Genomic DNA, 14780 nt, shown 5'->3' with positions numbered 1-14780 from the left:
TGTAGCCCTTTGCATCCTCTTTCTCAACCAGTCTAAGCACATATATAATAGGAAAACAAAAACTTCTCTTATCATTTTTTTTTTAAAAAGTAAGCATGAGTAATAAAAAAAACTTTGAATGCATATGGGTAAGGGTGTTCATAAAAATCCGAAAACCCAAACCAAACCGAAAACCAAACCAAACCGACCAAAAAAATCGGTACTTTTTGGTTTGGTTTGGTTTTGGTTTTGAAATTTAAAAACCGATCAAATTTGGTTCGGTTTTGGTTTTAATTAAAAAAATTGAACCAAACTGAATATAGAAGTAGCTATTTTAAATTTATTATTACACCTATATATATGTATACTTTTATACAAAGTTTTAAAAATTTTATAGTAAATATTAATCGTTTGCACTTAGTACAGTTCTTTACCTTTACATTCTAGTTTAATTGGTAGTTTTCTTTTGTTAAGTGTAAGAATCTATTTCATGTTAAAAATAATATATTTTTAATTGAATCCTTAAATTATTCATCACTATTTGATTCAATTATCATCAATATATCTTGGTAAATAATAGATTTTTCAAAGGGCAATTGATTTGATAGTGTTACGTTGAAAATGTGGTCGCCGAAATGTGTGTTTGGTAGTGTATGTCTTATATTTAAGAAAAAACCGACAAATAACCGAAAAAACCGAAAAACCGATATAAACCGAATCGAGAAAAAACCGACTTAATTGGTTTGATTTGGTTCTAATATTTGAAAAACCGACTTACTTAATTTAGTTTCTTTTTAGGGAAAAATCGATCCAAACCGAACCATGAACACCCCTACATATGGGAGTAAAATGACAATTTGTTACCACTAAAACAATTGTTTCACTTTTCTAATTACTGATAATGAGAAGAAACAATTATTGTAATTTATATGTGAAAGTTTCTGATAATCCGAATTAATACAACTTCATACAAGATTGTGACCTTCTCCATCTCCCTCTCTCTCTTCTATAATATATTCTTCCCAATGCCAATATTATTCTTTAACAAAATGTACAGTTCAACTTTATAGGACCAAAAGCAAAGAGCAAAGAAAAAGTATAAATTGCAGGAAAAAGTAATAAAAGTTGGTCCAAAAAGTAAAACAGAGAAATAATTAAATACTTCCAGTTCAGTGGCAATAAACTCCCCTTCTTCATCATCTTCAAATTAAACACTCACATCACAGCTCCGGGCAAGTTGATACTTAACGGCGTTATTTCCGACGACAATTCCTCCGTCTCCGAGATTGTTCCCAAACGGAACATAAGCCGGACACCTCACATGTAAATGATAATGCCCAGAAGTAAACGTCCCAACTTTCCATTTCACACGACCGTCAATTTTAAAATCGAGCCAAACGCCACCGTTTTGCTGGTCCTGCTTTAAATCTGGTCCATTATAAGGAGCAATCGGAACGTTATTACTAGAAACATACGGCGACCAAATATTAACATCCTTATGACCTTGATAAACTGAAGGAATTTGAGTATAATAAGTAATTTGCTGATTATGATAATTGGCGTATACGTGCATTTTTTCGTAGTAAACGCCGATATTGTCGTTTGGGTTGCGGGAGAAAATTGTGACTTGGATTGATGTTGAGAAGATGTTGGGGGCGGAAACGTTGAAATTGAAGATGGTGGCATCTTGGAGAATGAAACGGGGTTTTTTGGGTTGAAGAATAGCCCAGATAAGGAGGATGGTTAATAGGACAATGAAGAGGAAGATGAGAATTCCAGCGCAGAGTCGCCGGACAGTTTTTTGTTTTTTGTCCTTGTGGTGGGTGCACTCCTTCACGGACATGTTTGAGAATTTCCGGTGGTGGTGGTGGTGGGGAGAGGTGTGGTTTTGGCGGTGGAGCTGAGGAGTGTAGGAGAAAATGAAAGGAAGGGAGTGGAAGTGGGGATTGGGTTATCTATATAGAAGTGATAAGATGAGTGAGGAGTGGATGATGTGAATTGATTAGTGGATCTTAGTAAAAACATCATCATTATTATGAAATAAAAGCAATTTAGTAAAATATGAACAAAAAATAAAAGTAATTTAGTAAAACATGAACGAGAAATAGAGATAGAGAGAAGGAAGAGATTTTCTTTTTCAATTGTGTGTATTTTCCTATCTATTACAAGGTCTTTATATAGGCATGAAAAGTGAAGAAAATATGTCATGGAATATGTCATTGAACATAGAAAATATGTCATTGAATATGTCATTAAGCATTTGACATGAAGATCATGGAGGAAGAGTAGACATCCACCATAATATGATATTTATCATAACACTCCCCTTGGATGTCCATAAATAAGGTGCCTCGTTAAAACCTTATTAGGAAAAAACCCTATGGGAAAAAAATTCTAATGAAGGAAAAAGAGTACACATATTTAGAAATACGCCTTTTGGTTGCCTCATTAAAAACCTTGCAAGGAAAACCCGGTGGGACAAAACCTTGTAAAGGAAAAAGAGTACACCGCGTATTAACTCCCCTGATGAGAGCATCAATTCACAGCCTTCGCATCCCAATCTTGTACACCAGTTTCTTGAAGGTTGACGTCAGTAGAGATTTGGTGAACAAATCAACCATATTATCACTTGAACGAATCTGTTGCACATTGATATCACCATTATTTTGAAGATTATGTGTGAAAAATAACTTTGGTGAAATGTGCTTTGTCTTATCTCCTTTTATGAATCATCCCTTCAATTGGGCTATGCATGATGCATTGTCTTCATACAAAATTATGGGTAGTTTGTCACACTTCAAACCATATTTGTCTCGGATAAGATATATTATAGACCTCAACCAAATACATTCTCGACTTGCTTCATGAATAGCAATTATCTCAGCATGATTAGAAGAAGTAGCCACGATTGATTGCTTAGTCGATCGCCAAGATATGATAGTGTCTCCACATGTAAACACATAGCATGTTTGAGATCAAGCCTTGTGTGTGTCAGATAAATACTCTACATCGGCATAACCAACAAGATCGAGATTGCAATCATTATCAAAAAATAAGCCCGCATTAGTAGTCCCTTTTAGATAACACAATATTTATTTGATTTCACTCCAATGTCTCATTGTAGGAGCAGAGCTATATCTTGCTAAAACATTAACTGAAAACGTTATGTCACGCCTTGTCGTGTTAGTAAGATACATTAGTGCATCAATTGCACTAAGATATGGTACTTCAGGACCAACAAGTTCTTCATTATTTTCATGAGGTCGGAATGGATCTTTATTTATATCGAGTGATCTCACAACCATCGGGGTACTAAATGGACGTGTTTTATCCATATAAAATCGCTTTAAAATCTTTTCACTGTATGCTGATTGATTGATAAAAATTTCATCTTTCATATACTCAATTTGTAGACCAAGACAAAATTTTGTCTTTCCAAGATCTTTCATTTCAAATTCTTTCTTTAAACAGTTTACTGCTTTAGGAAGCTGCCTGGGAGTTGTAATGATATTTGAATCATCAACATACACAAATTATAGCAAATTCAAATCCAGATCTTTTTATAAAGATACAAGGACAAATTGAATCATTCTTATACCCTTCTTTCAATAGGTACTCACACAGGCGATTATACCACATGCGCCCTGATTGTTTCAATCCGTATAAGAATTTTCGAAGTTTTATTTAATAAATTTCTTGGAAACATTAATATGCTTCAGAACAATTTTAATCCTTCAATGATTTCCATTATACGCATATCAAGTTTATGTATTGTCATATTAAAACCTGAAATGATTATATCCACCATAAGAAAACATGTCTCCATATAATCAATGTAAGGATATTTACTAATTTTCTTGTGTCACAAGTCGTCTTTATGTGTATTGACTTGAACTTTTTGCACAAGAACACATTTATACCTCTATTGGCTTTATACTTTCAGGTGTTGGGACTATCCGCCCAACTTCACATTTTTTCAAGTAAAGTCATTTGTTCAAATTTCATGACAGATTTAAGCTCAAGATCCTCGTCATTATTAATAATATTGAACGCTACATTATGTTAACAATATCGTATACGATCATTTTATATCGGTTCAATTATTACACAATAAAGACATAATTTATTGAGATCTTTTTATCTCATTATTTTCAGGTACCTGAGCCTCTCACATGAGGTCTTACGAAGTATTATGTCATGGTTCTCTTCTAGAGCACTTGCCTCCTTATTATGACCATCTTGAACATTTGCCCCTCTCCTTCTTCAAGGAGTTTTATCTTTGGAACCGATTGGTCTATTACGCTTCATGTGTGTCATAGACTCTGTCCCTCATGGACTTTATCTATTTGGAGCATTAGCAGCTGAAATATGACATTTAGCTTTGGGTCAGCAAATGCGTCTGGCAATAATTTATAAATTAATTATCACTTGAACTTCAAGTTCATATTTTCTTGTACGAGGATCTATATGTATTCATAATAATTTATTTCATGTATCACTTTCTCAGCTATCCATTTTCTCCCTAATGTTGGGATCACCAACACATTTCCCAACCTTCTTTGGAAACCCATCTTTGTGCATTGTGGTGGCATAATTAAATCATATAGCACATTCATATTTTTATATATAAATTATTTGGGTCCTGACCCTGAACCGATTGTGATAGGGAGAAATTTTCATAACTTGGCTAGATGCGTACAAGTGCTGTTGTATATTAAATAATACATCTTATACCAAATTTCATTTTTGGGAGTTTTGTTCTTATAACCAATGATATAGCTATAATTGAAGGCATACAATTTCCACTAAACCAACTTGGATTTAAACCAGTATTAGCAAAATAAATCATCATAATTTATAATCTGGAACTGTTTTCTAATAATTTGAGAAAGCAATCTTGCAAAAGCCAAACTGCAAGTTGATAACAAATGCACATATGACCATAGATAGATGCATCTATTAAAATCATATAATAGTAAACGGTCCATGGCAGGTGACTGGGCCCATATATTTATCACCTTTTATTTGTTCCAGAAATTAAGGGATTCAATCTCAACCTTAACTGGTATATCATGAGAATAAAATGCACAAGAGAATTCTTGAAGAATCTTTTATTCTTCAATATATGTCAATGTAATTCTTAATTAATTTTTTGCGTCATAATTGAACCGGGGTGGTCAACCGGTCATGCTGTGATGACCCAAAAGGTCATCACTTGTGTTGCAAGTACATTCAATATTTCGAGGCCTAAAAACCTCCATTTTACCTCACCTTGATTTGCATGCGTGGTCCGGACCTATATCCTGAAAGCCTTCTATGTGAAAATATGAGAAATAGAAATTCTAGAGTTAAAATTTGATTATGGTTGACTTTGGTCAATATTTTGAGCAAACGGACCCGAATTCGTGTTCCGATGATCCGGGAGGTCCGCAGTAAAATATGGGACTTGGGCGTATGCCCGGAAATGAATTCCGAGGTCCTAAGCCTTAGAAATCAATTTTTGAAAGAAATTGTTTTACTGAATGATCTAAGAAATAAAGAAAAGAATTAATGTTTGAAACCATTCTTATCGAGACTTTTTTTTGTTTCCGGAGCCCGGTACAAACTTGTTATAGTATTTGAAAGATAACTGTGAAATTTGGTGAAAAATAGAGTTTATTTGACGTGAGTTGGACTTCCGGTTGAAGAGTTATGAACTTTGAGAGTTCTTGATGAAAATGTTGAGTTTTGAGGTTTAATTCATGATTTTACATGTTATTTTGATGATGTGATCGCACAAGTAGGTCCACATGATGTTTTTGAGTTAGTATGCACACTTGGTTTGGAGTTCCGAGGGCTCGGACGAGTTTCAGGTAGGTTCTGGGGTATCTTAGGCTTAAAAAACATAGTTGTTGCAGGTTCAGAGAAGTGGAAGACCTTTGAACAAACAAGTGCAGTCCGCACAAAAAGGAATGCTACCGCGGAGGGGCTTGTACGGCCGTACTGGATTTGTGCGGACCGCGGTGAGGGCTTTGCGGCCGCACTAGATTCTGTGCGGTCCGCGGTGAAGAACATTTCACTGGTCCGACTTCGGAAGCCTATATATTTTGACCTACAAGGAATTTTGAGATGATTCAAAAATGAAAGTTGTAGCCCTTTGTATCTAGTTTCCAAAACACTAAAGAAATCACAATTTGGACATTTGTAGAGAAAGATATGATCAAAAAACTAAAGTATGTCACTGCAGTCCACATGGGAGCTGTGCGGCCGCAGTTGATTTTGTGCGGTCCACACAGGGCATCTGAAAGTAGTATATTAAGATGGGATTTTCAATTATTTTCATTTTTCAAAACCCCAAAAACATAAGAGGCAATTTTTTAAATTCTTCTCCAAAATATTGGTAAGTTTCTAACTCGTTTTCTTCAATCATTAACATCTTTTCACATGATTTCAACTCAAAATCAATGATTTTCATGGGTGAAATTGGGTGTTTGGGGTAGAACATAGGTTTTTCAAAAATTGGAGATTTGGAACTCGATTTGAGGTCTGATTTCAAAACAAATCATATATTTGGGTTCGTGGGGGAATGGGTAATCGAGTTTTGGTTCGAACCTCGGGTTTTGACCATGTGGGTTCCGGGGCATTTTTTGACTTTTTGGTAAAACTTTGGAAAAATCATTTTTATGCATTCAAATTGATTCATTTGGCGTTTATTGATGTAATCAAGTAACTTGTGACTAGATATGAGTGAATTGGTAGTGGAATCAAGGGGTAAAGCTATAATTGAATCGTGAATTGTGTTCGTGGCATCGAGGCAAGTGTTTGTTCTAACCTTAGCTTGAGGGATTAGGAGTTGTGTCCTATTGCTATTTGCTTCTTGTTGAGTACGACGTATAGGCATGGTGACGAGTATCTATACGTTGGTGTCAAGCACGACCGTGGGTCTTATATTGTGATTTTCATGACTTCGTTGTATTATTCATGCCTTGGTGAAAATTTCTATTTTTTGTGTAAAGTTGTGGAAAGAATTGTGGCCTATGAACATTGAGGAGCGTTGGCTCAAGTTGTATAACGAATTGTGAAGTAAAAGTGAGAAAGAGAAGAGATCGTTATGTTGCCCCCTTGCCGGGCTATTGTTGAGTTGTGGTTCCCTTGCATTGTGTTCTTAATTGATATTACGGATGTTTAGGTTGATGATTCTTTGTGTTAGGTATTGTAACAAGCTTAGATATAGCTGAGGTAGTTAGATGTTGTAACGAGTTTGGTTATAGCTGAGGTAGTTAGGTGTTGTAACAAGTTTGGTTATAGCTGAGGTAGTTAGGTGTTGTAACAAGTTCGGTTATGACTGAGGTAGTTAGATGTTGTAACGAGTTTGGTTATAGCTGAGGTAGTTAGATGTTGTAACAAGTTTGGTTATAGCTGTTTCTCCCTTGCCGGGATATTGTTTGTTGATATTATTGTTCCCTTACCAGGATTCCTTGTGATTATTTTTGGCTTGTAAATGGGAGCGAGTGATACGCCTAACACAAGATATAATGGGAGCGGGTGGTACGCCTACCACAAGATATAATAAAATGGGAGCGGGTGGTACGCCTATTACAATATATAATAAAATGGGAGCGGGTGGTACACCTACCACAAGATATAATGAAATGGGAGCAGGTGGTACGCCTACCACAAGATAAATGAAATGGGAGCGGGTGGTACGCCTACCACGAGATAAATAAAATGGGAGCGGGTGACACTCCTGCCACGAGATAAATGAAATGAAAGTGAGTGGCACGACTGCCACGAGATACAGGAATTAGGATCGGGTTGCACGCTTGCAACAGATGTGAAAAGAAAGTGAAATCTGCCTTTGTTTTCCTTATTCTTGTTAGTGGTTGATTTTGATTTCTTTATAATTCTCTTGATATTCTGATTTACCTGTTATTCCCCGAAGCATGTTTCCCCCTCCTATATTTATTTGTTTATTTATGTATTTCTTTTCCGCTGTATATATTTGAACTGCACAAGTTTATTTGGTAGTTTGGTCCTAGCCTCGCCACTACTTCGCCGAGGTTAGGCTAGGCACTTACCAACACATGGGGTCGGTTGTGCTGATACTACACTTTGCACTCTTTTGTGCAGACCCTAGTGTTGTGGACTTCGGACCGCAATGAGATTGCTGATTCTTGATCATCAGGCGACCCGAGGTAGTCCTGCAGGCGTCTGCAGGCCTTGGCGTCTCCGTCTATCTACTATTCCTGTTCTTTCATGCATTTCTAGAGACAATGTTGTATTCTTAGTCCGTCTGTGAAACTGTGACACCAGTTCTGGGTAGTCGAGACTCAAACATTTATATTAGATATTCATGTTCAGATAGCTTATTGTTTCTTTCTTCCGCTTATATTAAATTCCGCTGTTTAAATGTTATTATTTCGAAATTGTTAATGAATATAAAAGGGTAAAAAGATAAATTGTGCGATTAATTAGCTTGCCTAGCTCATATTAGTAGGCGCCATCACGACTCCCGAGGATGGAAATTCGGGTCGTGACACATGCCAAATAATATTTATTTTAGTAAAACTCTAGTTTACTTGTGGCATATGATTCCAGCATCATGCTTATATTTGTGTAGTACAAATAGAAAGAAAATCGGGTAATCTTTCATATTTACCCGGTATGATTATAGAAATATGAAGATATTCAATTTTCCTTTCATTTATAGTCTCAATATGCCAATCACTTTGACTTATACATTTGAAATTCAAAAAGTTTCTTTTGAGACTTTACAATATCAATGTCATGAATAATTTTATTCATCCGGATAGTAACAAATTAGTTTTTTCGGAGCTCTTAACAACTTTTGTACTACAAGATCTTTTATCATACCATTCATATGGTAAATGTCTCCTTCACTGAGAAAATTATATCATAATAAATTGTCATGGTCAAAATTATCATAAGCAAAATCATTTCTTGCTTTAATTTTGCCTTTAATATTTTTATAGGGCATGCCAAAATATTTTGGCGTATCACATGTACGAGACCAATAACATATTCATGTAACCACACAATAATATTTATTCTCTTTATTTCACTCAAACCTCCCTCCAATGTGAGTTGTGTGCTATTCATCCAATCATGTCTTGCATGTCTTTATTCATTACTTTTATCACATATTACCATATTCACCTTTAGGAATGGATCTGCATTCTCAATGCTTATCATAAGTCACATTCTCTTCAAAGAATGGATCATATTCAACGATGTGCTTCATACCAATTTGATGGTAAACATTGTCTTCACATTTTGAAGGACTATTTTGAGAACCCTTGTTGTTCTCCTTTTATAATCATTGTGATGATTATTATTATTATTTGGAACGCTCAGGTTCATTGTTCAACCACTTGTCTTTATTTAAACTTATTATGCACTGCTACCACATTCACTTCAAGAATGGAGCTAATCAAGTGGGACAATCTTCATGCCTTTTCATGAAAAATATATTATTTTTCTTTAGTCATCATTATATCATCAATATGGTACATTGGGACTCAAACGTAATGTCTTACCAATATAAAGGCATATTAGGTCATAATAAATTGGGACTCAAACCCAACTCTTATCATTATGGAGCATCAGAACTTGATCCCGATGTCTCACCCTCAATCAATGGCATAATATGCTAAAGAATATTGAGATTCATTCTCAAGCCTTAATTTCAATCACATGCCAATAAAGTTGTACACAACTAATTTGCAACTTAACAAATCAAATTTGTTTTCTTAAATAAGTGTACAAATCTCAAATCGGCGTAAAGCTTTATCAATTATTTGTAGCATCTATATGAAATACAACCATTTGTAGTCAGAATATTTCTTCTAAATTCTATTAGAGTTTAAATGGATCATAAATTTGTCATAATATTTATTAAGCCTCTCTAAAAAATATTGTTGTTTTCGGGGTATACCCTACCTATTGGATTTGATTTAACGCCATGACTTTCCTTCACTCAATTCAACCAAGCAATTAGTGAATAAATTTATCAAAAGTACAACATATAGGTAACAACACATATATAGTACTAATACATAAATTCAGCATTTATATTACCTGAAAAGTGACATTATAGGTAACAACTTACCAGTTGTAGCTTATGCATCATTCATATAAAATACTTGAAAATGGTAAGTCAGTAGCAAGCATCAAGTAGATCATGGATACTCGAAAATACCTCTTCTAGTTGTCATACTAATCACTGTTTGCTTTCAAATGATACAATCATAAATTATGAAGTATACTTTCTCAGTAGCTGATTTGTTTTCCAAATTTCAAAGAAGCAATTAATCAACCTAGATAAAGATGTGAAGTATTTCTTGTTTTCTTCAAGATGATTTATGCTTCTAATCAGTATGACATTTTTTTTTATTCTCCCCCCCTCCCTCTTTTTTGGTACTATATGCAAGTGCAAAAATTCAAAAGGAAAAAATATTCATCCAAGTAAAAGAAAATGTTAAAAGCGGTAGGACAGATTTAAGATAGTTAACACACAAATATGCATAAGACAACTTATATAACATATCCTTGGTTACCATGACATGCCTCATATCAACAATTAACTGCTACTATGATTTTCACATATAGAACTTCGAAAATTTTATTCCATTCATGTGATATGAAAGATGTAATATTAATATGTGCTTATGCAATACAAGTATGGTATGAAGTTGTGTGCATACGAGACATTAGAGGAATGGCAAGTATAAGATAATCATACCTTCTTATGTTTCATTACTTACCATATGTAGTTTCTCTTTACTTTCAACCATGAAATGATATGTATGGCTTCTGATTGCAATCTTTCTGGATGTAGGAATTTTTTTTAGATGTATATAAAATTGGTTAGAGACTCGTGCTGATAACGTGCTATGAAATAAAAATAATTTAGTAAAATATGAACAAGAAATAAAAGCAATTTAGTAAAACATGAACAAGAAATAGAGATAGAGAGAAGGAAGAGATTTTCTTCTTTAATTGTGTGTATTTTCCTATCTATTACAAGGCCTTTATATAGGCATGAAAAGTGAAGAAAATATGTCATGGAATATGTCATTTTACATAGAAAATATGTCATTGAATATGTCATTAAGCATTTGACATGAAGATCATGAATGAAGAATAGACATCCACCATAATATGATATTTATCATAACAACCATATATTTAAACCCACTAAAATCATAATTTTTATTTTTAAATTTCATGTCGATTCAAAATAGATCAGTGCATTTGAACGAAAACATTAAGTACCCATAAAATTTGAGAGTTCTTTTTAAAATTTTATTTTCAAATATCTATTTGTTTATACATTTAACTATTTTTTAGCAGATTTTAAAAATAAAGCTTCAAATTCCAAAAATAGTTGTAGAGTAGTTTCTAAAGGTTTGTACTCACAAAATTTTATTTTTTTTCAATTAAAATGCATGTCCAAATATAATTTTAACTTTTAAAAATTATTTTTCATCTCATATTTAAAAATTTATTTTATCAATTTTCAACCAAATTTATATTCTTAACGCTAGCTAAGAATGAAAAAGACGTGAGTCTACTTAGTTAGGTATAGTTAGTATTAAATACTTTATATTACCTTAAATGTTTGCTTTTTGAATGCTAAATAGTTATTTATCTTTCTCTCCTTTTTAATATTCCTTTTTAGCCCCCGATCCAATTATATTATGGAGTCACTTTTTGTCGTGAAGCAAGTATTAATATTTGTTTTAGATAAATTACCTATATTATATCTCTTGGAAAAATGGTTAGTAACAAATGCTTAAAGTAATTTAAAAGGTAATGCTGGAAAGCAGTGTGAAGAAAGCTTAAATGACACGTTTATGTCGTAATTGGGGCCCAGTCGCGTTATGGGTTTCTCCCCAGCTAAGCCCGCAGATAACTGTTGCATCTTCGAATATCCCAATGAGGTCAAAGGAACTAGGTGGGAATTCTAAAATTCATGGAGATAAATGTAAAGTATTACTGAGTAATATTTTTAATGAAATAAAACAGCATGCAATGTGAGAAACTACTTCATAAATTTAATCCAAAGTAACGTGACGATTGTTTTATACAACACTTTTTAATTGTTTTTCTTCTTCCCTCTTTCAAAACAGTGGAAGGAAAATATGCAAATTGAAAGGTAACATTTTATAATCCTATCATGTAAAAGCTACGGCAAGATTAACAGGGTTAATTTTCACTTATGTCGTAGCCCTTTCTATTTTTTTAGCTTAATTGATTTAAGTCATGAATCCGTACTGATACAATTACACTCTTTAAACACTATCCTCGAGTATAAGAGATGAATGGTGCTAATCATTGTCACGAGCTAATATCACAACTGAATGTTTCTATTTTGATTAGTGAAATTGTTTATTACTAACGTCATTATCTAATCTCTAAGAAAATAACGCGCTCTACTGCATGAAAAAAGGTTTCATATAATGTGATAGTGAGGATAGTAACAGCCTAACATGGGTGACAATGAAATCTACCTAGTGCATTAGTTAAGAGTTTGTCTGAATTTAGTAATTTTAATTTAGATTCCATATATAATTGAAAATTTACTAAATTCATATAAAAACTTGTAATTAAATTCAGTAAATCAAAAAATTTATGATAAAATTTTAAGTTCGAATCGATAAAATTTAAATTCTAAGTCCGACTTAAATATGCCATGTATTATTATAGACAATATAACTCGAATAATGCAGCCGACCAAATGGGGAATGGTGTGATGGCCCTAGCTATGGAAGGTTCATACTTCATACACCACGCGTCCAAAAGTGATGTTATACAAAAGGGGAGAAATAATACATCATGAAACAAATTGACAAATATGATGACAGAGAGAAGAATAATAGCCAAGTTTGGTCTTAAGTTTTTTTTTTGATCAAAAGTACTAATTTTTTTTTTACTAAAAGTACTTTGTCAAAAAGTTAATATATTGGTCAAACTTTTAGAAAAAAAGGTGCTTTTAAGTAGAAGTAAAAATAATTTTTGAGAAAGCAAAAAAATTTGCTTCTCCCCAAAAGCATTTATTTAAAAAATACTTATAAAAAAAATATATTTAGAAATATTTTTTGAAAGCTTGATCAAATATTAATTGATGCTCAAACGTAATTTTCAAAATAAGCCGATTTTATAAGTTTAGCCAAACGTAATGAGAGTTTGTATGATATATTAATCATGGAAAAGAAGAAAAGCTTTTTAGCAACCATCTGCGTGGTCAATTTTAAACATCATTTTCCTTGCATGATATTCCACCACACCTACAAGTTCTCAAAGTTTTCCCCTACTCACTAATCTAAAGCTCCTTAATTAATAGTCTATTCAATAATCAAATGGATCCACTGACATATTGCTTCTGTTATTCTTCTTAGAACTTCTTGGCATCTACATGTGAATAATTATGGTATCGTCGTTTTTACATTTTGCTGGTACTTCTCTTTTGATTTGATTTTAAATGATTCACCATAGGATTAATTAAACCGAAGATAAAGAGAGAAGTTTTTTTAAAATAAAACAAAGAGCAGGAGATTAAGTTGGAAAATTTAAGAATTATATGAATGAGAAATTTTTCTTTGAAAAGAAAAAAGAGGTAATCATCTGGTAACTGGTAAGATGTTTTAAATCAAAAGACTCTAATTAATAGATCAGAAGAAATTTATTAATTGGTTGGTTTCTACTAACCAAAGTGGTATCCATATTAAGTAGGTAAAAACTTACTCACGCTCATTATTTTAAATTATAAAATTATTTATCATAATTAAGTAATATATTCAGATGAGAATCTGTATTAATTAACTAGCTAAGAGATGGGTGATGGAGAACACATGTGTTGGGGAAAATTCTTTTAAATCTACTGATAAAGTAGAAATATTACACAATTCAGGCAATTTTAGCGATAACAGCAGTTTATTCACTTACAGCTTGTTTGGATGGTTGTTACATATCGTTTCATAATGTACCATATCGTATTGTATTGTACTAATCTGTATCGTTTGATGAATACAATGTTTGGATGAATTGTGTCGTTTTGCCGTTGTTTCATGATATCACGCACTTGTAATATGATGAATAAACTTGCAATATTATAAAGAAAAATTATGATACAATATATAAAAAAGTAGGGTAAATGATAAAATAAAATTATTTAATAATAATGAAGGGTGAGATTGAGGGAAAAAGACAAGGTAACGATGCGACCACACCAAATCGGTCGTTACATAAAATGACACATTCTATCGTTACGTAATGACGGATTTAACGATACGATACAATAAAATTTAAGTAACAATCAAAACAAACATTGTATTTAAAGTCACAATACGATACAATATAATGGGTAACAACCATCCAAACAAGCCGTTATATTCACCACATACAATTACCTTCAGCTAAAATTGTAAGTTTATTGGGTAATTAGTTGCTGTTGCCATTAGATAAAAATAAAATTCTTGAAATGATGAAATTCCCTAACATTCATATGAGACATGGTCGAAAAAAGTGCCCCTAGCTTCAAGTAGTGGCTTAATTAGCTACCTCTGTCCAAAGTGGCGTCGAAAAATTATACTACTATATAGTTTGTGTGTGTGTGTGTGTGTGTATATATATATATATATATATATATATATATATATATATATATATATATATATATATATATATATATATATATATATATATATATATATTGAATTTTTTTGGCTTCTTATGTGTTTAATTCTTTAATTATAGTCTGACTCCATTTTGCGAAGATGCCGATTACATTACTGCCTTCA

At 32.9% G+C, this 14780-nt stretch overlaps 1 protein-coding gene across 1 annotated transcript; it reads right to left on the bottom strand.

Annotated features, from left to right (window-relative positions):
- Window positions 1-884: 884 nt before the first annotated feature.
- LOC107806072 (NDR1/HIN1-like protein 1) lies at window positions 885-1924 on the bottom strand. Its single transcript, XM_016630190.2, has one exon. The coding sequence runs from the start codon at window positions 1820-1822 to the stop codon at window positions 1187-1189; it is 636 nt and encodes a 211-aa protein (XP_016485676.1). The 5' UTR covers window positions 1823-1924; the 3' UTR covers window positions 885-1186.
- Window positions 1925-14780: the final 12856 nt, after the last annotated feature.

Source organism: Nicotiana tabacum, chromosome 5 (assembly GCF_000715075.1).
Source record: "Nicotiana tabacum cultivar K326 chromosome 5, ASM71507v2, whole genome shotgun sequence".
Lineage (NCBI taxonomy): Eukaryota > Viridiplantae > Streptophyta > Magnoliopsida > Solanales > Solanaceae > Nicotiana > Nicotiana tabacum.
Note: the sequence above shows the minus strand (reverse complement) of the source record. Positions and strands in the feature narration are given on the sequence as shown.

Coding starts and splice junctions, on each gene's coding strand:
- LOC107806072 (XM_016630190.2), bottom strand. CDS start 1,822: ATGTCCGTGAAGGAGTGCACCCACCACAAGGACAAAAAACAAAAAACT.